The sequence below is a fragment of the Coenobita brevimanus genome, chromosome 22 (assembly GCF_032717465.1).
Source record: "Coenobita brevimanus isolate Jiangsu-jjx chromosome 22, ASM3271746v2, whole genome shotgun sequence".
Classification (NCBI taxonomy): domain Eukaryota; kingdom Metazoa; phylum Arthropoda; class Malacostraca; order Decapoda; family Coenobitidae; genus Coenobita; species Coenobita brevimanus.
The window spans coordinates 42,217,999-42,242,809 of NC_136975.1; the positions used below are offsets into that span (position 1 = coordinate 42,217,999).

General features: G+C 44.8%; 1 protein-coding gene across 1 annotated transcript in view; it reads right to left on the minus strand.

Annotated features, from left to right (window-relative positions):
- Positions 1-11,857: 11,857 nt before the first annotated feature.
- The window catches only part of LOC145392393 (transcription factor hamlet-like), a 244,831-nt gene continuing 231,877 nt past the window's right edge, over positions 11,858-24,811 (minus strand). Inside the window, 4 exon segments of the mRNA XM_080266794.1 lie at positions 11,858-13,976; positions 14,726-14,858; positions 16,289-16,379; positions 16,906-17,034. Of these exon segments, the coding sequence (XP_080122920.1) occupies positions 11,858-13,976; positions 14,726-14,858; positions 16,289-16,379; positions 16,906-17,034 (2,472 nt within the window).

Genomic DNA, 24,811 nt, shown 5'->3' on the forward strand with positions numbered 1-24,811 from the left:
TGTTTATTTACTTATATTTAGAGAGAGAGAGAGAGAGAGAGAGAGAGAGAGAGAGATAGTGTTCAGTAATGTAGACGTTTATCAGATATCATCATAAAAGTACTGGTGACACCCAATCAGTTCCGCTGGTGCACTTGAGTACTGTGTTATATTTATGGAAACACCTGATTTTATTTAGCACAGGGAAATCGTAGCAGTCACAGTGAGAACATTTTGTTTTCTTTTTCATCAGTAGATTTCCATACTCAATACGTTTCACGAATATGTAATTAATTTTCTCTCCGTTTGACACACACACACACACACACACACACACACACACACACACACACACACACACACACACACACACACACACACACACACTCCAAACTTAATAACAATGCCATCTAAGACCTTTTTTCGCTTTTTTTTTTTTTTTTTTTTTTTTTTTTTTTCTCTCTGAGCCATCTAAGAGTCTGTTTAGACTAACACCTGACGAGTTTATTCGGTTAAGAGAAATTCCAGCAGAGTCAGATTCTATTTATCTTCTTATTGAAATCCTGAATTAAACTTTTGCATTTCGGTGAGCTTTGAAATATTTTACGTCCTTTTCTATGCTTGTGATTCCTTATTCAGTTTAGAAAAGACTTTAAACTGGAGGCATTAATGAAGACTGTATCTAACTCTTTCAGTCCTAGAAGTCTCTCCAAAGTATAGGAAAAGTGTGACAGTAGATAGAATGGAAGAAAAAGACGCCATTGTAATAAAGAGGTTAATCAGTGGCAGGGATAACTTTGTGGGTAGTGAGGCCTGCTGTGGTGCCTGTCTGTGTGTCGTAGTTCCCTATTCTCGTCGGTTAAGAAGCTCCCCAACACCTCTTTTTTATGCTGGTCATTCGTGGATAGTTTGTGCTCTGCTCTGTGTTCGTGGTAGAAATGCCCGCGTCTGTTAACACTACTTATCACAGAAGTTTGGACAGAAATAAGGATATCTAAATTCACTGCTACATAAACAGTGAACGATAGACGCTGTGGTACTAGGTTGCGTTTCATTCCGTGTAATCGCTTGGGGGAGGGTGGGGGGTGGTCTCACGTGGCCTGGTATATAATAGGGTTCGCATATTTACCATGCTGGCTTATACCTCTATCTTCAATTTTTTAAAAATCGCACAAGCGGTATATCCACCTTTGTTTATAATGTCACGTGTGCAGGAAATAATGAAGAGATCTAGATAAACGCTTGACCTCATTGCCTGTATAAATGCCACATCAGGCAGTGAGTAGAGTTATGGTGACACCTCTGGGCTCCAGTGAAACCTTAGTGCATTGTATAAATCCCCCATTCTATTAAGGAAAATTGAGTTCTTCTCGGGATTTGTTGAAGTGTGCGATTGAGGATGATGCTTGGATGATATTTACCTCCGCCAGCGAAAGCTGGACGAGGTTATAATTCACCCCTGTTTGTTTGTCAGCAAGATACGAGTATCTCATTTTTTTTTTCTTTTTTTATGGATTCCAATGAAATTTTGTGGATATGGGTCATGGACCAGGGAAGAGCTGATTACATTTTGGTGGTGATCTGCGTTGTCTGGTATAGGCATTGGCTGAGGTATGTGCTCTCTAAATGTTGTCTTTCATGTTAGGTGTTGTGGTAGATAGCTTGGCTGTGTGTAATTGTAATGGTTTATGTGTGTGTGTGTGTGTGTGTGTGTGTGTGTGTGTGTGTGTGTGTGTGTGTGTGTGTGTGTGTGTGTGTGTCCGTGCGGGCATATAGTTGATGGTTTATTGTGTTTCGTCACCCGCTGTTGGTGATTGTAATCTGTTGGTGGCTCAAGATACTGTTTATTTTATGATGTCACCAGGCATGAAACTCTTCTTGTTGCTTGAAGTATTAGATTCTGTGACTATGCTTATGTTGGGCGCTTGTATGACGATGGTGAGTGGGAGGCGAGTGGGCCAGTAAACAAGCTGGCTCGTATTCATGTGGCGTGCCTCATTACAGTTCCCGTGAGCCCTGTGCCTGTCAGGTGCTGTGGACAATAGTTCGATTTGGTTGTCTTTATTGGAGATGCATGAAGTATTTCGACATTTTTGCCAGTTTTTCCAATGTATAGGCTATCAGATAGCTTGAATAATGGTAATTCAGATATGTTAGATATATTCGGGTCAACAGTTTTCAGTGGGCGTTTTTTATTTAGAACTTGTGTCCATTATTTTTATTTGTTTATTTGCGTTGTGCCACCTTAGGCTAAATAAAATTGCCTTGCATTAGCCAGACTATTCAATTTCTTTCGGTGCACTGAAATGGCGATGTACTTCAGTAACCATTTAAAAATTTAATTAATTATGAACTTAAACTTTTTTTTTAACACCTGTTGGATGGTCCAGAGTACTGAAAATTTGGATGCTATATGGCCTTTTCCACAGGGTACTATGATGAAAATTTCTGACACTTTTATTCTTATCTTTTCGTAATTCTGGATCCTGCCCACAACATTGTGATAATTAGTAATAGGCTTGGGATGTTTTCGATGATAATGATAATTTGAGTATTTTTTTTTTTTTCCCTGATGTACTGTAAGCTTATATCTGAAATTAGTGTTTTCCCTCAAGGCTGGATGAATGTGTGTGTGTGTGTGTGTGTGTGTTACCTGATCACACGTGTTGTATCTCCTGGTACGTAACACCTGTAGATCCTCTGATAGTGAGATAAGGACGCCTCCAGAATATTACTGTACGGGAAGTTTACAAGGGTATTGGGAAGGGGTGGGGATGAGGGAAAGGGGGGGTAGAGGGGAGGGAGGGAGGAGATTTGAGGTAGAAGAAGTAACGTTTGGAGAGATAAGGGGAGGGGGAGAGGGGAAAAGGAGATAGGAATGAGGGAGGGGGAGATTAGAGGTAGGAAATGTAAGGGCTGGGGAGAAAAGGGAAGGAGTGTGAGGAGGGGGAGGTAGAAGTGAGGGAGGAAGGAGATTAGAGGTGGAAAAAGTAAGGGATGGGGAGGTAAGGGGACGGGGGGTGAGAGGAAGAGGAGGTAGAGATGAGGTAGGAAGGAGATAAGATTTAGAAAAAGTAAGGGTTGGGAAGAGGAAGAAGGAGGTGAAAGAGGAAGGAGATTTGAGGTGAGGGGGGAGAGGTAGAGGTGAGGTTGGGAGAAGTTGTGAGATAGGCGAGGTATGAGTTGGGGTGGGGGTGGGTGGGAAGAAGGGGAGGTAGGGATGAGGGAGGGAGGAGATTGCTATAGAGGCAGAACGGGGAAGGGTTGGGGTGATTGAGGGATAGGAGAAGTACGGAGAGGAGAGGAGAGTTTGGGGAGTTGAGGGTGTGAAGAGTATGAAGAGATAGGCTTAGTATTAATGCCTGTCGTCTGCACGAGGGTCAATTGTTGCAGATAGTCAAATTTTGCTAAAGTATCATTTTCCCCTTAGAAAATGACGCGCAACAATCGAATGTACATCCAGGTCCCCAGTTTTTCTGCTGAAGGTTAGGGTGAGGGAGATAAAGGTATGGAGGGTAGAGACAGATGAGATGTGGGAGAGGCAGGGACGGAGGAAATGAGGTAAGCGTAGAGGAGTTAGGGTTGGAAACGTGTCATCTTCTCAAACAGTGGTGAGTGTTTACCCTCTGAATCCTTGAATAAGGCGACGTGTTCTCTTGGTTTATTCTTATTACCTCCAGACGATTTTATTCATCTTAAAGGAGACTTTTTGTGGTGACAACGCCACTGAAAGGTAAATGAACCCTCAGGTTCAGAATGCCTATCCTAAGCGGAGCAAAATCATCTGGAGGTAATAATAATGAAAGAAAGAAAGGATTTAATCAAGAGTTAGCTGACAGTGCTTCTTGTTTATGATAATCTTTGCCGTACAACATACATACATATGTTGTCGTATTTGATAAACTTTTGCTTATTAAATAAAGATTAAAAGAGTGGGTAGAGCGTTTAACACTGAGTTGATGTATAATGGAGACAAAAGAGAGAGAAACTGAATAATTATTTTGTTCATCTAAGAGTTGGATTTTTATTCCTCTTGATCTGGTGTCATTCCTCCGCTCTGCCCCCCAGCGCCATATACTCCCCGTGCTGTGTCAGGCGATGTTAACCATCCTGGGAAACGTATAAATTAAATGGATGGGTTAGATATACGGCACCTTAACCTTCACTGCTAAACGTTTATCCCCATCTGAATAACATTACCTGAAAGTAGCCAGGAAAAAGTATAGCACGTCGCCAGATTCATGAGCGTTAAGATACTTGGTGTATATTTGGTTTGTTTTCACCTGACGGAACTGAGTCATTCTCACAACTTGAATACTAAGTCGTGGTCCCGTGAAATTTGGTGCCTAAGTTATCCTTGATTACTGTACGATTTCTACTCTGACTTGTCCCAAAATATCCGTCCCCCCATCTTCAGTGCTGAGTTGCAACAATAGATAAACACTAGAAAATGGAGGTAATCATGAAGAAGTGCTATGGGGAGGAGGTAGAGCCACAACATTGTCTTGTTTTGCCATGGAGAAACATGAAATAAGCTGCAAATGGACAAAACTCTGGGCCAATTAAGGTAAAGGAGTATAATCAGATCGATCCTGCATTCAGACTACACTTGGTCAACAGAGGTGGACGGAGTTGAGGATCTTGGTCAGGTGATAACAACCAGGGTATAGTGTATGTGATCCCATGGCCTGGTATGACGGGTTGTGGTTGCTTCACTACCCAGGTATCATATAATCCCAGCCGCCATTCCTCCGCTCAGAGGCCGGATCCCTTCATATCCCCGCGTCCTGTGAGCCCTCATGATGGGTTTACGACCATGTATTAGTGGTAGGTAGGGTTACAGTGATGAAGAAGAGGAGTTTCGTAATACACAGTGCCCGTACCGAGGTCGTTTATGCCGGCTAGAGTGCGTTGCCCTTGGTTCATTGACTCTCCAAAGATCTACACCCACAGGTCTTCGGCTCTGTCAAGACAGATTTATTACCTCACATCCATGGCGATTTTATTGTTGCCGCTACCAGACGATTATGTTCGCTTTGGAGAGTTTTATTTATCTTTATTTATTAATATTTATTTATTTTGGAAAGGGGTAGTTACTGGTAGATATATCAGTAATTAAAGTACAGCAATTATTAACCTCTTCACTATGAAACAGATTCTAACTACATTGAATGAAATCGTTTGTTAATAGCCAGGAATAAAGAACATGATTGCATTGAAACGGTTAAGGTTCATTGATTCTACCTTATCCTCGGTCATAGTTTTTGGTCACCCCTCACAGGACGTAGCATCAGGCAGTATAGAAATAAAATAATGAGGAATAAGTAGCAGCTGTATTTCCCGGGAGCCACAGTGGTTAGGTGGTAACGTGTTTGTCTCGCGATCTGCATGTGTCCCGAGCTAATGATCCGAAACTCAACTTATGGCATAAATTTGCGGTGGGGGCTGTTAGAGTGTCCTATATGTTTGCACGCTGTTGGTTCCTGCCAGATAATGTACAGACTCTAGTAACAAACACAGCCAATACAGCACTTAAGTCTTTCACATTCTTCACCCTCACTACAGCCACCTCTCACCCATTCGTACTTCGCCAGCAATATATAAAGGGTGAATTTTTTGCAATCATTCTCCCTGTAAGAAGAGGGACCGGTTCTTTAGTGTGCCTCTTATTCTGTTGCAGTTACAATTTTCTTTTATTTTTTGATAACCATTCAAATTTCATACAATCACGACCAAGTAGTAGCAGTGACTTGGTTCCGTCATGTAAAAACAAACTAATTATATTCGAGCTGTTGACGTGAAAAAATGGAAATGGAATGTTTGATAGTAATGGTAATGATGATGATGATGATGCTGATGAATAACTGTTGGCATGTGAAAGAAAGTAAGGATTGACGATGATGAAGATGGCAGCCACTAGCTACTGGCACGAGAGGGTTATGATGATGATAGTGATGGACGACGACTGCCATGTGTTGACTTGGGTTAGCTGATATATATGGTGGGAGAGTGAGAGAGCACCCCATGTTCCATTTTACGGTCTGTAACTCCCACCCAAGACAATGGACGGGGATGGTGGACGGTGTTGATGTTTTCACCCCCAGCTGACGGAGGCTTGAGCTGTGTGTCAGAAATATTTTTAGGATTGTATTATCTCCTACACTATGAGAAATCTCCTTTAATCCCTACAGCCCAAGGATATGTTGCATTTTTTTCTTGTAAACTAAGGTCATTTTATTCATCATAGGAGAGGCTTTTTCAAGTTGGAGGGAATAGATACAACCTTCATTAAGTATTTTGCTACAGCTGTGTTCTCCTGAGGTCATTAGTATCGTCTGGAATTAACAGGAATTGTCTAGTAATATTCACCATCAGATTCAATGAGCAGAAAATTGTGTGGCATATCAAAATTAGACCAAAAAAAGAAAGCTAACCTATAAAACTTAGTGAAGGAGTTGTAAGAGGTCTCCCTGGAACTGAATTAAATCATACGGCGGTAACTGATATGAACACAAAAAAATTATACTGAAGGGGTGAGCGGTGATTGCCTGTGACTATGCTGCCGGGATATACAAACGCCCCTGATTTCCCTCCCTGCTCCTCGAAAGGAGGATGGTGGACGGCAGGAGGGTAATTTCAACCTGCAGTTCATCGGGTTCACGGTCAGATGAGCCAGGGGTCACAGCTTATAACCCCTTCACTTCGAAACGCATACTCCCAGCCGAATAAAATCGTCCTTCGGTATCAGTAATAGATTAAAACGTCATCGCACTGAGGTGTTAAGAGGGTATAGGTAGTACGGTACGTTGTTATTTCGAAATCACTCAACAATATTTCGTAATACAAGAACTATTGATTGCTATTAGAAAACGCTCTCCTGTGTAGAATTGGTGATATGTAGTTACCTTTTGTACTTGTCACTATTCTCTACAGACTATTGTTTTTTTAAGGTGAGAGAGTCTTCATATGCTTCTCTGTCCATGGATGATTGTTTTTGATGTGCAGCATCAGGGAGGAAAGTGACAGACATGCTCAAAGTGTGAAGTAAACGCAGGGGAACAGCAACAATGTGGTAAACGCAGGAGAATACTGTAGTAGCAAACCTTATGTCCCTGCCTTCAAATATCTGATCCACATGAGGACAAGATGTTCATGAACATTATATAGACTTGTATTTTAAAGGCTTGAATAATTAATGCATGGAGGAGTGGCCTATTTTAGATGAATAGAGTGATAGTACTCTTTGGTTAGTTTTTTTTTTTTTTATCTCCCTTCTGTGTTCTACCCACCCCATTCAGAATAGTGGGAAACAGTGTTGGGATTATGATGATTTAATAAGTCTCGGTGACATTCCTGATAGACGAATTACGAGGAAAAATTAAATCATTTTCCTCATCACATGACGCAAGGCTGTATTACGCCTTATGAAACATTTGTATCGATATGACTATTATTAACCGAATTAATGTATCGATATGACTTTATAATTAACCTCATTTATTCGATGGCATCTATCTATCTATCTATCTATTGCCAGACGCCTCAATCCCGTTTGGGGTGGCCACAAACAAATCGCCTCCAAGTCGCCCTGTCCCCCGCCATTTCACTCCCCTGCTCCCAACTCACACCCCCGTCTCTCATATACCTCTCCACCCCATCTCTCCATCTCATCCTCGGCCTCCCCCTCCCTCTTTCCCCCTCCACCTCACTCACATACACTCTCTTCGTCAGTCTTTCACCCTCCATCCTCTCCACATGGCCAAGCCACCTCAGTGTGTTCCTCATAACGCTTCCTATCACATCCACATCAACACCACAACGCTCCTTTATATCCTCATTCGTCAGCCTGTCTCTCCATGTGACTCCACAGGCTCCTCTTAAATAACTCATTTCCACGACTCTCACTCTTGACTTGTGTCCTTCCAACAACGTCCAAGCTTCACTTCCGTACGTTAGAGTTGGTATCACAATACTGTCATGTAGTAACTTTTTCACTTCCATGCTCAGTTCCCTGTTTCTTATCACTGCTTTCAAAGAACCAGCAACCTTTCTTCCCTGCTGTACCCTTTCAAGCACTTCACCCTCCAAACCTCCATCCTTACTCATCACACTACCCAAGTACTGAAACGTACTCACATTTTCCAATTCCTCACCATCCAACCTCGCTGTACATTCACTGACTTCACCTCTCTCAAAGACCATCACTTTACTCTTCCCTACATTCACCTTTAGATTCCGTTTCTTACACACTCTCTCAAACTCATCCACCAAGCCTTGCAGCTCCCCTTCGTCTTCACTCAACAACACGGTATCATCTGCAAACAACAGTACAGGAGTTTCCAAACACTATCCTCTCTCACCAGGGCCACTCCAACATCCACTACCCTACCTTGTACCTCTTTTATTACCCCATCCATGTACAGATTGAACAGCCATGGAGACATGACACATCCCTGTTTCAACCCAACTTTCAAAGAGAAAAATTCACTTAGTTCACCATCCACACGCACTGCAGCCTTCGCACCATCGTACATACTCTTCGCAGCATTCAACAACTTCCCATCTATTCCATATATTCTTAACACTTTCCACAATCCTAGTCTATCCACCCTGTCATATGCTTTCTCCAAATCCATGAAAGCCGCATACAACTTCTTTCCCTTCTCTAGAAACTTTTCCACTAAAGATCTAAGAATGAATATCTGATCTACCCAACCTCTTCCCTTCCTAAAGCCTCCCTGTTCTTCTCCAACTAATTTCTCTGTTCTTTCTCTAACTCTGTCAATAAGTATCCTACCATACACTTTTCCTATTATACTAAGAAGCCAAATGCCCCTATGATTACCACACACTTCTTTTTCCCCTTTTCCTTTGTACAAGGGAATAATTATACCTGACTTCCAATCCTCCGGGACTCTACCTTCCATCCATTTCGTTATATTCTCTCCACGGCCCTACTATTTTTTTTTTTACTTGGAAGAACCGTAGAGTAGTGAAGGGGTTAAAATAAAAACTAAATCTAACCCTTACATTTCAAAACGCTCTTCTAAGCTGAATAAAATCGCCTGCATGTAGGGAGACGTAACTGTATTGAAGGACTTAAACAGTTATCAGTGGCATTACGAATCGGTGAAACAAAGGCCAAAGTAGCGCAAAGTAGGAAAGTTTATTGTTGGGCTGATGTGGCCTGTTTTGATAGCGTAGGTGTTAAGGGATTCCAGGATGAGGTTGGAGGTGATAACAGGTGGATCTTATGATAGTGTTGAGCCTACGTTGTTAATATACTTTCACTCCCCCTCCCTCGCTACCTACCTACACATACACACACACACACACACACACACACACACACACACACACACACACACACACACACACACACCGTTTTCCATTCGTAAGTGATTATTTTCCTCGACATGGGCTTCGGTAGTATAGTGGCTGAATACTCCAGTCGAAGGTACGGCCTCGCCTTGCACGTGTGGGTTGGAAATTCCCAGGTTTATCTCTCATTTAATCCTACCAGGGGCTGAAGTTAGTCTCCTTATCGCATTTATTTTCGAGTACGGTTGCCTAATCCAGGACCCTTTCACCTCGAAGGGGGTAACATGGGACTAACTCTTACCATTTGACCTTTTATCCTCCCCCCTTCCCCCTCCTCTTTTTTTTTTTTTTATCCATAACATTGCTCTCCACTTCCCCTTTTTTTCCTGTTTCACTTCTAGTTTCACCTCACACCATTCATCTTCCCTGCCTCACCTTTCCCCCGTCCACTTTCTTCCAATCCCGCCCTCCTGTCCTTCACTATATGTGTCCTGTCTCACCACCCCGCCCCCTCCAACTCCTTCTTATCTCTTCTCACATTCAAGGTCAAGATTGGAACTTAGAAAAAATTAATTGTATGCTTTAATAACCATCCTCTAGTCAACAAGCAGCCTTCTCTCTTATCACTCATTCTTCCCGTTTGTCATGTCTCTCCACTTCTTCCACTCTCCCCATCTTCCCTCCCCACCCCCAACTATCTGTTCCTCCTCTTTATCCCTCTTTCTGCTTTGTTCCCCCCCCCCCGCTGCTTTTCATTCTACCCAGTCACCATACCTTGCACTCACTATCACTGAGGCAATACCTCTTCACTACGAGAGGTCCGGCCTAGCATGACTGCTCGTAAAATCGTCTGTTGGTCGGTGGTAGGATTAGTGAAAAAAGCGTCTTATGCTGGAGGGGTTTGTGGAAATTATTTTTAACCCTGTCTCAACGAAAGGTCGTTCCAAAAGTGAATAAAATCGTCTGGTGGAAGCAGGAATTAAATGAAAAATTGTTGTACTGATTTGGATAGCTCCACTCACCGCCAGTGGCCCGAGCAGATGCCTGGTGAAGGGAAAAACAGAATGCAAGACATTATCCAGTCACCTCGTGTGTGTGTGTGTGTGTGTGTGTGTGTGTGTGTGTGTGTGTGTGTGTGTGTGTGATTAGCTGTACGGTCTTCGGCCTCTTACTGATTGTGAAGCTGGTACATTGACAGACCTACAGCAATGTGTGTTGAATTCACCCACAAATCCTCCAGGGGTATCTCCGTTTCAAGAGTGTAGGCCGATAATAGTGACAATAAAGTTTCTCTGTGATATACTGATTATGGCACTAGAAAAAATTGTATTGAAGCCTTGCCGTATTTTATGACATTGTCTCTAGTTCATTTCTATAAAATCAGTTTTTTGTATACCATTGTACAGTCATTTGATTGTGTGGACCATTTCACTGGCATACAGTTTGATAGTTCTGCATGTATTTTTCATTTTTATTTCTGCATCGTACCCACCCCCGTTTAGTAGATGGGAATTAAAATTGGGATAACCTGATGATTTTGATGCATTCTTCAGTATGGGCACACATCTGTTATCATGCGTACATTGTGTATTTTCACAGTTGTAAATGTATTTAGGAAAAAGAAGAGAGAAAGAACAGTTCATTTTTTATTAACAAAATATAATTTATCAACGGGTTATTTACAGCTACGTCACTACCGAGCATAAGTTAAAAATGAATACAGATATTCCATTGCACAAAACTCACACCTAGTGGCTGCTGCCGGATATACTGAATGTTTTACTGAATTTCTCACAAGAGGCGCAAAAGGACAAACATGGAAAACCTATATAAAATCTGTTGAGGTGACCCAGATACTCTAACACTTCCTTTACAACACGACACCGAGTACGTACAGCGGCGCTCGGGCTTGGAACAGTTTTTCGAGGGCCTGTTGCAGCATATACTTTCGAGAACAATGCCCAAGATTAGCAGACAAACTTATGGTTAATTCCCTGCCATTTAGATTTGCGATTGATAAGAGAAAAAGGGGGGAAGATTGCAAATATAATGGACAGTTTCGTCATTTAAGTTGTTATTATTATTTAGATTTTGTTATCGTCTGAAACAAGAGGGAAATGAGAGTGCAGAATCATCTATCTCTTGTTCTTTCTGTATCTTTAAATTACAACAGGAATTGATCGTTAAGTTTATCCGCTAACCTCATTCCATGCCTAGAGAATCACTTGTAGAGGGCCGGCTTTTGTTCACACCGGGATTGGTCCAATATATTTACACTGCCGCCCTCCGCAAGGGATGTCGCGCCACACTACGACATGCTGGGCGGGGCGACAGCAGGCTCGAGTCTGTCCTTTCATTTTTATCCACTCATCACTCCACCCACCACTTCACCCTCACTATTCCACCTTCACTGCACTCCACCCTCCACCACTCCACCCTCACTTTACTGCTGCATCCACCACGCCACTCCTTAGTGCAGTGCTTTACTAACCATTCCTCCCGTTGCGCTGCTTCATCCACACTGCAGTGCTACACCCTCACTGTACTGCTCCACCCACTACTCCACCCGCACGCGCTTGACTGTGCACTCATTTTCGCCACCATTTCTGGAGGTGCTGACCTGGTGATCCTTGTCCACGTCATCTTCGTCCATGGCATCCTCGTCCACCATGATATCGTCCGTGGTGGAGTCCGTAACCTTGTCCACGAAGGACCTGATCTCGTCGCTGAAGAAGTTAGTAGAAGTGTCAACGCCGGCACTGCTGGAGTCCGGTGCTTCTGGCGAGTCAGGCGGGTTGGGTCCCTCCAGCTCGTGCTTCTTGAGGTGTCGGTCGAGGTTGGTCTGCTGGCCGAAGCAGCGGTCACAAAGGGGACATTTGAACGGTTTTTCCTTGTTGTGAATGTTGCGAACGTGGCGTTGCAGATTGGACGAGATGCTGAACGACCGCTCACAGTACTTACACTTGTACGGCTGCTCCCCCGTGTGTGTGCGCAGGTGTCTCGTCAGGTTGGCCGACCGCGGGAATACCTTGCCGCAGAACTTGCACGAGTATCGGTCCTTGGCACGGGGCATGTGTGAGGCCATGAGGTCATAGGGGCGACTGATGTCACCATAGGGCCGCGCCGTGCTGGACATGTGGGCCTTCAGCATGTCCAGGCCTGCAGTGCGGTTCAAGCCCAGGCCCATCCCGGGCATGCTGGTGGGAGGGAAGTAAGGGGGCAACAGTGGATAACGACTGCCGGTTAGGCCACCTCCATGAAGCATTGGACTCCTGTCTAGGCTCCTATCAAGATTACGGTACATGTCCAATAGGGCAGGATGAAGGGGTCGGGGGTAGGCCAGAGGCAGCTTAGTTGGTGCCTCCAGTAAAGTAGGTGGCTGGGGTAATGGTGGGTTGACGGAGGTGGTGGTGGTGGTATCCTTCAGTAACTCACTTATGCGCAAGAAAGGATGGTCAACCCGAGGACGCTGCTCTGCCTTCACTTTGACTTCAGATTTGACTTCAGGTAGGACAGGAGACCGAAGCCTTTCCTCCGCAGAATCGCTGCTGTGAGACAGAATGTCCAGCCTCCCCAGGAACAGCTCTTCTCGTTCACCCTCCTTTCGTCTCAGAGTCAGGTCAAGTGGCTGCTCTTTTTTCTCACCAAGTCCTCGAGTAGACTCAGCTGGTGATTCCTTTGGCAATGGCATTGGCTCTGGTGTTCTATGTCGTATTTCTGGGGAAGCTCTGTGTTCCTCAGAAACGTCATTGGCGTCTGATCTTCGTGGGGACTCCCTCATTGGGAACACCGACGCCTGTTTAGGTGAATGGGAGGGTGACGCGTAAGGGGGTGGCTGCAGTGATGCGGGTTCTCTCGCTGGAGACTCTGTCGACTCCGGTCGAGGAGAAATTAACATTCGGTTACCTGAATCATTACTTTCTTTATCCTCTTTTGGTGTTGAGAGTGGCTGGTCACGCGAACTAGGGTTTTGGAAGGGTAGGAGTAGTGAGGAGGTGAGGAGTGGATGTTGAGGGCCACCCACGAGGGATGGGATGGAAGGGAACATAGAGTAACCTGATAAGAGTGAGGGCGGAAGGAGAGGCAGTGGAGGGCGGGGGTACATCATAAATGGGTTAGGTGGTGAGGAGGGCATGTTGGCCATGGGCAGGCCACTGTGAGGTTTGTTGTCAGATATTGTGGGAGGTCCGTGTGGCATTGACAGAGCGGGCGCAGTGTCACAGAAACGTTTGTGTTTTGCCAGGGAGGTGACCGTGGAGAAAGCTTGACCACACTTGGTACATTTGATCTGCAGGCGACAGTCGGCATGCATACGTTTGTGGCGGCACAGGTTACTAAACTGCGTATAAGCCTTGAAGCACACCTCACACTGGAAGGGCTTCACTGAGGAGTGGATGTGGGTGTGTTGCTTCAGACCTGAACTGGTGGCAAAGGTCTTACCACACTCTGGACAGGCGTGAGAGCGGGCACCCGCGTGTTGATTTCTGATGTGTTTCTGCAATATCATGGCATCAGTGAAGACCCTGGGACAGTTCTCGCAAGGGTAGCGCTTGTACTCTCCGTGAATGGTCTTGTGCTGGATGAGGTTGGGGCGCCAGGCAAAGGCTCGGGGGCAGTAGTCACAGCGATACTGTCCGGCAGCGTACCCGTGAGCTGTCACCAGGTGATCGTCCAGCCTAGGTGGAGACAGGGTTAGATTACTGTAGAGGGAAGAGGAGCAAGGCTTGATCAGAAGTGGACAGAATAATGTAGATTTTTTTTTTTTAATAACGGAACAGAGGAAGGAAAAACAAATGAAAAAAAAAATCCATGAACCAGATAACAGGTGTCCTTCATTCATAAAAATTCAGTAACAGTTGGACTTCAGCCGTAGGTTGAAGTTTGAGGGGAAACCAATTAGGGCAAGCGAGTTCCAAAGAGATGCAGTTCGGGGAATAAAAGAATTCTGTTAGACAGAAGTTCTGCAATATGGGAATGTGACAGTTCAGTCATGAGCGCCACGAGATTTGCTGATATTTATGATTAGAGTATAGAGCAGGGCAAATGCTGTAGTACTGGGTAACAGTGTAAAAATCTCCCTTCCAGAGTAATGCGGGGTATGGCTGTTTTCATAATCCAAAGAGTATAATGAATATAGAAGGAAGATTTCTAGTCTTTCCGGACCATTTGCCCTGGTGTGTACTTGCATGTGTCTGTAAATCAACTGAGTCAAGTATACGTAGTGAATTGTAAAAATTATACTTAGATTGAACTTGGTGGGTTGCTCGTGTAAAACAAAGGTAGGAATCACTATAAGGTGTACTAAAGAGCAGTTATTGTGGTTGATTTTACTGTGCATCATGCCAGGTACATCACATTATCCTTCCCCATTAGGCAGATATCGATGTATGAGTATGCCAGTGGAACAATTTTGCGTGCTACTTACTCATCATAATCTGAGAAGTTCTTGTCGCACTGAAGGCAGCGAAACCTGCATATATCATCGTCGTCTTCCTCGTCCTCGTCATCGCCAGTGTTCTCTGACCGCTCCTCAGGTGAACCCATTTGCAGCTGATCATCTGAACAGAAGAGACGACACAGAATTAGCTTGTGTGTGTGTGTGTGTGTGTGTGTGTGTGTGTAGAGAATTAGCAAGGTCCAGCTTTTGTGTGTGTGTGTGTGTGTGTGTGTGTGTGTGTGTGTTTAGAGAATTAGCAAGGTCCAGCTTTTTGTGTGTGTGTGCGTGTGTGTGTGTGTGTGTGTGTGTGTGTGTGTGTGTGTGTGTGTATAGAATTAGCATGGTCCAACTTTTGTGTGTGTGTGTGTGTGTGTGTGTGTGTGTGTGTGTGTGTAGAATTAGCTTGGTCCAGCTTTTGTGTGTGTGTGTGTGTGTGTGTGTGTGTGTGTGTGTGTGTGTGTGTGTGTGTTTCCAACTCCGTAACCTGAGATCCAGAAGTCCTCCCACGTGCCACACATCTTCAAGTGTCAGCTCCTCGGCGCTAATATTATGTCTGTCTCATTCAGGATTGATGTAATGGCGTTGGTGTGTGTGTGTGTGTGTGTGTGTGTGTGTGTGTGTTTTTTACGTGGCGGGTCTTATGAAAAATCTGTAAAGTCTTTTATGACGAAATTCAAATACACAGTTCCCTGCCCTAGCCTGAAATCGAACTGGCATCTTGTTGGACAGCACAATACTTCTCTAACGCCTTTACCACCCTCCTTCCCCGACTAAAGTACAAAATTAGCGTATAGGCAACACAAGGACGATTTACCAGCCTGTACCCTTCCATATCATTGGAGATGCGAGAAAAATTACGATTCAAGTACAGTAATTTAAGCTGAAGAAAGAGTACAGTATATTCGGAAATTTTGCTGCAGGTGGCCATATTTCAAGATTATTAGAAGTGATAACACTTGTACCTTAGCGATTTATTTTGCACACGGCACATGAATATCCTCTAGCTTGTTACTGGTGCTATGTAGGTGTTGAAAGGATACCGTATATATTACACAAGAATGTTATAATGATTCAGTATGTGCAAAATGAATCGTTAAGGAGGGGCAGTACAGTCAGGGACACAAATTTCGTTTGCTGTTTCACTGCATCTGCTTCAGACTCAGGGCATATCTATCACTCCTCCATAACGCATATTATCAAAGAAAACTGTATGTGGGTGTGGAAGCATGCCAAGCCTCCCTCCTCGTAAGAATATTATCCGCCAGACAGAAGTGAGACGTAGAAGGATGAAATATTAAACGGAATCTTGTCCCTCAGTTGTACGAAATAACCTTAGCCACTTAGAATAGGGTCCAGCTAGAAATAACCATAGCCAGTTAGAATAGGGTCCAGCTAGAAATACCATAACCATAGCAACTTAGAATAGGGTCCAGCTAGAAATACCATAACCATAGCCAGTTAGCATAGGGTCCAGCTAGAAATAACCTTAGCCACTTAGAATGGGGTCCAGCTAGAGGGCCACTGTGACGAATAATGCTTTTAATCACTTACCCGCTGCTGACGTGTCCAGGTCGATGATAGCCTTGCGGATCAACAGCAGCTCCTCCGATGCCGGGATGTCTCGCACTGCCTCGTAGAAGATCTGAACGGGAACAGCACAGCCTTTATTATTACACGTCTACCTCATTAGTAAGCTGTGGTTGGCTGCGTCATGCATAGTCTTTTTAACCCATTCAACTCATGGACGCCTTTTTCTTTTGAATCTTCATATCGCAAGACGGCTTTATTCAGCTTAGAGACATTTAGACACGCAAGGATTAGGTATGGCCTTCATTAACCCTTCACATCATGTGGGCTCTCCTAAGATGAGTAAATTTATGTAGTAGTAGCAAGAATAAAATCAAACGATACGTCTTTGTCATGACGGGTTTTATTCCTCTATAAATGTATGCCAACTCGTATTACAGTAAAGATAATGTATTTCCGAAATCCATTCGTAAAAGTAAGCCATTCACTCGTTCAGGAAGCAGAATAACACATCAGCCCAGAAAAACTGCCTGTGTTTTGTATTACAGTGAAGACATTCTATTCCAATGTCCGACCGCTCATAATAATAAAGTAATTACTCGTTCCTGAAGCAAAAGGACTAACTATCGCTGAATACGTACCTGTCCAGCGAGCAGCAGGTGCCTGAGGTTGCCTAGGATGGGCCCTGTGGCGACGCGGATGTGCCTCAGCCAATTGCCCATCTCACCAGCATCCAGCCACCCACGCAACCCTGACTGCGCCGACACCACCTGTAGATATAACAAAAGGTTCTGGTTGTGAGTAATGGATAGATGAAGATAAAGAAGGCTGTATATTGTCACCCACCAACCGCATAAGAATCTTCAAGCCTGACAGACTATTTTTTACTGCGACTGAGACTGCGATGAAGAGAAGACAGAAACGATGGATAGAAAAAGAAGACGACGACACCGAAGATGAAGAAGGCTTTAGAATAATAACTATCAACTGTGCGAGGGTCTGTAAGGCATTTATTCCCCAGACTGCGCCGACATCATCTGCAGACATAGCAACGGGTTTGGTGTATGCGACGGATAGCAGCTTAAGACGACTGAGGATTAATGCCTGTCAGCTGCACGAGCGCTACTTACCCCTTCACTAAGATAACTAATTACTTGCTGCCTGTAGACGATGCTTTCGAACTTATGAAAGACCTCGTAGTGAACATGTTATGGAAAGCTATCCTATTCGTGTAGCAAGATCTGAATTTAGAAGTACGTTGTTATAGAGGAGTGGTTCTGGCAGACAGTAAGTTTTTAAATAATGTAGCTAAATGTGTAAATAGAAGCAACTGCTGGGTGATTTGCGAATTGAACAAGAGATTGCATACAGGGTACACAGGTATAGCTTTAAGCCTGTCTCAGTTATCCGCCAGAGAATGATTAGGGCAGTGTAGAATTGACCGAGTTTTCATCTGTCCTCTTAAAATGTACGGGATATTCACTGTATTCCTGCTGTGTTCATTCTGTTTCCTTTTCCCTTATTGCCTACATACGCATAATGAAAATTCTATAGCATCTTTATTACATGAAAAACTAAATCTCCTCAAACCCTCCCTCCACCCCAACGGTACCCATAACTCTCCTTCCCCTCCCCACCCCGGGTCATACGCAACCAAGATAGTCCGTCCTCGGCACTCCAATCACACGACCAGCCTCATGACAACCAATTAACGCCAGGTGCCATAAACTCGAGCCTTCTATACCAGAGCGGTAAGGCTGGTGTGCTCAGAAGCCCCTTAATACCTCCGCCTTCATTACTACTCCCCTACCCTTCACCCCTCCACCCCTCATAACTCCCCTCCATTCTCTCCTCCTCCCTACCCTTCTCCACTCTCTCCTCCTCCTCCAAACTCCCCTCCACTCTCTCCTACTCCTAGCTTCCCTCCACTCTTCTTCTTCCTACCTCTCTCCACTGTCTCCTTTCTCTTCTTCCAAACCCCCCTCCCACCCGTCCTCTTCTCCGGTGGTGAAGTGGTAGTATGTCTAGTTCTCAGCAGAAACACCTCCAAGTAGATACTCAAGCCGGACAGACTGTTAGACAAAGTTTGTACTCCTGACCCAGCCGCTACCCCTTCCATCTCCTTCTCACCTCCCCCGTCCCATCTCTCACCTTCTGCCTACTCCCTCCCTTTCCCTTCCACCTCCTACTGAAGCCCCCCTTCCATCTTCCTCTTCCCACCTCCCCCTCCGTCACCTATCCTATCCCTACTCCTCCTCATTCTCTCCATCCCATGTTAAACCCTCCCCCCGTCCGTCTCCCATCATTTCCCCACCACCATCCACCCTGGCCTCGCTTTATCTTTACCACCCTCGCCTCGGATCACCTTTGTTTGCCGGCTTATCGTGCGTCTCCTTCAGCGTGCCGACAGGTGCCCAAGAAGAGGGTCACGTCGTCTATGCTGGAGCAGTGAAGTACCTTAGATAATCTCTGCTTTTTGATCTCTCTTCTCTGTTTCTTTCTGCCGACCCACGCATTCTCCTAGCTTCTCTGTGATCACCTTGCCTCATCTCCACATGTCCTTATGCTTCATTGTCACTTCTTCGGCCCCCCTCCTTCGATCACTTCTTCCTTCAGTCTTTCTTCCACTTCGTTCTTTCTCTCTCTCAGACTTCTTCCTCTCTCCCGTCCCCTCATTTCTTCCTCCCTCCTCACCGACTTCTCAACCCCAGTCCTCCACATCTCCACTCCTCTTCCTGTATAGTCCACACCTCTCCTATACTACTCCCATTTGCTCTTTCATCACTTTTTCCTCTCTCCTCACCCACTTCTCCACTCCAGTCCTCCACATCTCCACTCCTCTTATATTCCATTCCACTTCCCTATTTCTTCCCCCACCCACCTCTCTCTCTCTCTCTCTCTCTCTCTCTCTCTCTCTCTCTCTCTCTCTCCATCCCTATCCCCCCCAGAGAAGTCCCTCCCGCACCGCATCTCTCTTGGGTTATCCGCGAGATAGGTGAAAGCGCCATAAAAGTGACAACGACACTCGATAAGGCAGATAACAGGCTTGTAAGTGAGAGAGAACGGCGATGGCGGAGGACGTTATGGATTATGACGGCGAAATGATGAGAGAGAGAGAGAGAGTATAGAGTATCTTTAATCGTGATGTTGGTAAACGGTTTAAAAGTAAGTTAGCAGGAAGACCCAGTGCCCGTTTATCATACTCATCACTTGACATAAATTGCTTTGCAAATACCAGTTTCTCGCATATACCCAAAATTTCAGTCCTTATGTTTTATTAATATTTTTACCCTTGTACAGGTTATAGCATATTATTGAACACGTGAGCACACACACACACACACACACACACACACACACACACACACACACACACACACACACACACACACACAGAGCACAGCACAGCACAGCACAGCACAGCACAGCACACCCATCCCTCCCTCCCCCAACACATATCCACATCTGTGACGTAACCAGCCTAGGCCTATACAAGGATTGAGGAGGGGGTTGGGGAGAAGGGGCCTCAGTACCGATATGAAGGAGGTGTGGGGATTAGCGAGGGGCCCTTGGGTTATCCCCGCCTTGGCCACGGCGGGAGGGGAGGGGGGATTGGTGTGGCGTGTAGTCTTTTATCCAGGGGTGTGGGGGGGAGGGGAGAGGGATTCGTGGTGGTGTGATAGGAGAGGGAGTAGAAAAGAAGTGGCATTGGAATTATGGATTGGGTGAAGAGAAGTATGTATTTGTAGATTTGAGAGAGAGAGAGAGAGAGAGAGAGAGAGAGAGAGAGAGAGAGTTAAGTCAGAGCTTGAGAGGGATGGAAGTGTCGAGCGATATTGGCGTATTAGGGTGACCCAGGCAGTGGATGATTGATGTATCTAGGTGTGTTGTGTATTCCCCTGTCACAACACCAGCCCAGTGATAAGTGTGACCTATAAGAGTTTTTATATATGTTAAAGTCCGGATCATATTCTGCTGGAAACGAGATTAAACAAAGACATAAATCATAAAGGAAATTATAGACATAGAGACTTATTCATTACTTTGGTTAGCAAATTATACGAGGGTACACAGATACATAACCGAAATGATACTGAAACCCAAACACACAAACTAAAGCATAGACGAACTGCAACACCAAGACACAATCAAAGACACAATCGCAGAAGGCCACAGTCCTCCCACACACTGCGGATTTACACAGCAACACAGACACACGGACAGAAACATTAGTAAGCAAAAACTCCAGCTTAGGCTCAGGTATAAACACAGAACCATGAAGAAAAAACTCAGAACCCTCATTCACGTATTCACCGCTACAAACGTCCAAATACTTCAACACGCAGGTACCCTAGAAGCGAGACAAGACAGGGACACAGACTCGGACAAAAACACAAACAGGCACAGACTGAGAATCCACCTTCCTCCCACACAGGCATTATGCACCGCCACAGACGTCCAAACACGCCAGCACGCAGGTAACCGAGAAGCGAGAGAACGAAATTACACGGAGACACAAACAGGTAAATAAACCATAATGCGCAGAAACAGAAAGACAGATAGATATAAAACAAAAACAGAAACATCGACACAGACACATACAGAGAAACACAAACACACAGACAGCAACACAAACAAACAGAAATACAAGCACAAAGACAGTAACACAGACAAACAGAATCAAGACATACCCTGGTCACAAACACAAACCGAGAAAACGCACAATCCACCGACACATCTATATGCACGGCCACAAACGTCCAAACACGCCAACACGCAGGTACGGGAGGGGCGAGGCAACACCTTCCTCGTGGGGGTGAACTAATTTTTGCGTGGGCATGCACACCATCCGCCACCCGAAACTTCCCACCCACCCACCGACACGTACCCTCGCTCCGTTTACCGCGCCAGGTGAGTTCCCCTCCTCCCTTTTCACCTCCCTTCCTCCCTTTTCCGTCCCCCCCCCTCTCCTTTCTCCCGCTTTCTCCCTCCTCCCTTCCCCTTCCCTCCCCTTCCCATCTTCCTTCCCTGGCCTCCCTTCCCATCTTCCTTCCCCTCCCCTTCTCCCTTCCTTTCCATCTTCCTTTTCTCCTACTCTAACTCTCGCGCCTTCTCCCCATTCTCCCTCTCTATCCTCACTCCCTCCCCTTCTCTCTCTCGTCCTCTCCTCCGCCCCCCTACCCTTCTCTTTCCCCTTCCGTCCCCCTCCCCCTCCCTGATCCTCAACTCCTTCACCATCCCTCTCCCATTCCCCATCGCCCCCTCTCGTCCTCTTTCCCTCCCCTTCCTTTGCCTCATTCGTGCTCGCCTGTCGGGGACCTGTATGTAAATTCGACACTCGTTGGTTTTATTCTAGGGGAAGATTGGAGCCTTAGAAAAATGATGGTCTGCTTGAATAACCTTAGTTCAGTCGACCGCCTTTGATCTAACCCGGAAATTCAGGTATTGCCGATCCTGTGCTAGGGGTACATTGGGACTTGTTAAATATTTGTTGTCTGCCTTAATGACCCTCGTGCAGTCGATAGGCAGTACTCTACGCATTCTTCTTTCTCTCATTATCCATTTTAGTTGAGTCTTGTCTTCTGTCGAATTAGCTGTAATATCGCCCCAAGTCATGGGAAGAGCCCACCTTCCAAGTACAGGCGCGCGCGCGCGCGCACACACACACACACACACACACACACACACACACACACACACACACACACACACACACACACACACACACACACACACACACACACACACACACACACACACACACACACACACATACATTCGTTCCTTCTCACCTTTCACTCGCCATCCAGTTTGGTAAGTCCTTCGTCCCCAGCCAAATTAACTGTTTACTATCGGGCGAGTCAGGCCGCACCATTTAAGAAAGCCCTATTTCCACACCTAATTTTAAAATATATGATCATCCTCTCCAGAGGAGCCTTTCACATTAGATGAGCTGATAAGATGAGGCTGCTTATCTCTAGTTGAGTCCTCTTCTTGACCTCGCTTTAAGCTCTCTGGTGGTGCTAGACTTTCCCATGCATCAAACCCTACTAGAAGTTCATTATCTCTTAACCTCTTGAGTTGATGTCTGTATCTGTTCATTCTTTTTTTCTCTGGACGACTCTAACGCAAGACAGACTCTTCAAACTCCTAAGTTGATAAAATGCCTGATGATGGCATGAAGAAAATGAAAAATATGTTGCCAGATTGAAAAGATGAAACCACCTCAGTACGATGACGTTTCTCATCCTTACTACCATCATCCGATGTCGTTCAAATTCGGAAAGACCCCTCTTAGTGAAGGTGCTAGGTCTCCATTAAGCCATTCCGTACGATTATATCTCTTGTTTTATTCTCGCTGCTGCCGAAGGATTTATTTTTATTTTTTTTTCAGTTTACACCAACCCTCTTGGTGAATGTAACAATCAGGTGAGACAGCTATAACGTGGTATGTCAAGCCGATAATATTTCTTCCCCCATTCGACAACACAGCCAGGAACGAAAGCCCCGTTACATAGTCTAAGTGAGAGGAACTGCACTATGGAATGAACACACTGCACAGCTGCTGCTCTCACATCATCTCATTACTGGGTTGTAAGATGTGATGCCCGTTAAGTGGTTTTCTAGCTCATTTGGATCCCTGGTATTCATCTTATCCTGAAGTATGTGAGGAACTTATAAGACGTGTGTATCCATAAACTTGTGCTAACGAAATAATGTTTGGAAATAATCGAGTACAATTTTCATCTGGGTGAGAAGATACTGTACGTTGTTGAAGCTGTAACATTTGCTTTGTTTTCAAGTACAGTCCTGTAATTTTGAGGACTTTGATGATGGATATAATTCATTTGTGGACATAAAAGTACCACAAGTGATTACTTACGAGAAAAATGAAATAATTAATAGGGATATAAATGATAAATGCAAATACTGGTACGAGTAATGCCAGTTGAAGAATGCACGGGAAAACAGCATTAAACTGTCGAGTAAAAAAAAAAAAAAAGGCAAAGTGACTATACAGTATGATCAGAGTTTTAGCAAAGGAGGAAAGAGGGTTAGAATGGAAACCTTATATAGTGATCCTCCGACTAAACAGGGAAATTTGCACAGTTGTTAAGGGGAAAAGCAAACTGCCTTCCCATTTTTGTCCCTCTCCCATTTCTTAGGTCTAATAACTGCATAATATTTCTCCTACAACCAGGTAATTGATATACAAAAAGGTTCGTACAATGCCCGTCTGTGTAATATTTAGGTACCTTTGACATATCGTTGACATTTAGATATTTTTGAGACTTTTCGCTGTGATTTTTATATATGAAATTGCCATCAAAATGAGAAAGATATTTCGCCAGAAATTCTCTCTCTCTCTCTCTCTCTCTCTCTCTCTCTCTCTCTCTCTCTCTCTCTCTCTCTCACTTTCTCTCTCTCAAAATTCCTAAAATGTTCAACTTAGAAAGTTGTATAATTATACTTAATAGCATATATAAATTATTTTCCTTCTCCTTGCAGGTATGTTGTCTTTAACGGAGCAGCCAGGTGGTGTTACGGAGGAGGGTGAGTACATTGTTCCCCGATGTTACTTAAAGTGTCACGTGGTGTTACTTTAAATGATGTGATGTTCCTGCAGGTGTTACTAAATGTTTCGTGACGTTGCGGAGTAATGATTTGTAAGGTGTTACGGATGCTTTTCCCGGGTGTAACTTTAAGCGATGTGATGTCTTTTTAGGTGTTACTGAAGGTGTGCCATGGTGCTACGTAGTGGAGATTTTTGAAGGAGCTAATGGAGATGTTCCGTGCTGTAACTTAAAAGGGTGTTTTTAAGGTGTTCCTCGTGTTACTTGCTGGTGATGCTGAAAATGTTTTGATGTTGATGAAGGCGTTTCGTAATGTTACTTTTGGCGTTTTGTGGTGTTCCTGTACGTGTTACTGAAGGAGTATGCGTTTACGTTCATGTGTGTGTGTGTGTGTGTGTGTGTGTGTGTGTGTGTGTGTGTGTGTGTGTGTGTGTGTGGTCAGGGTTCGAGGGTTGAGGCGCTCTGTATACGTTTACGTTGATATCCGTGAGTATGTGTCCATCTAGGTGTGTGTGTGTGTGTGTGTGTGTGTGTGTGTGTGTGTGTGTGTGTGTGTGTGTGTGTGTGTGTGTGTGTGTGTGTGTGTGTGTGTATAGGCGCGCGCACGTCCCCCTGACAAGACTATAATGAAGACTGTCCGGTGTATCCACAGTGTGTTGCTGTTGATAAAAATGCCCCCCCCTCCACCTCACTACCCCCTCTCTCTCTCTCTCTCTCTCTCTCTCTCTCTCTCTCTCTCTCTCTCTCTTTCTCTCTCTTTCATCCTTGCCTCTTTCTTCATTCCGCTCTCTCTCACTTGACTGTCTTCTGTCTCGCGTTGTTTCCCTTTGTTATTGCTCCTGTCTTCATGTAGCTGTCTATCTCTTCTCATTCCTTTCTCATACTCCTCTTTCTTTTTATCCTTACCCCTGTTTTTTATGCCGTTCTCTCTCTCTCTCTCTCTCTCTCTCTCTCTCTCTCTCTCTCTCTCTCT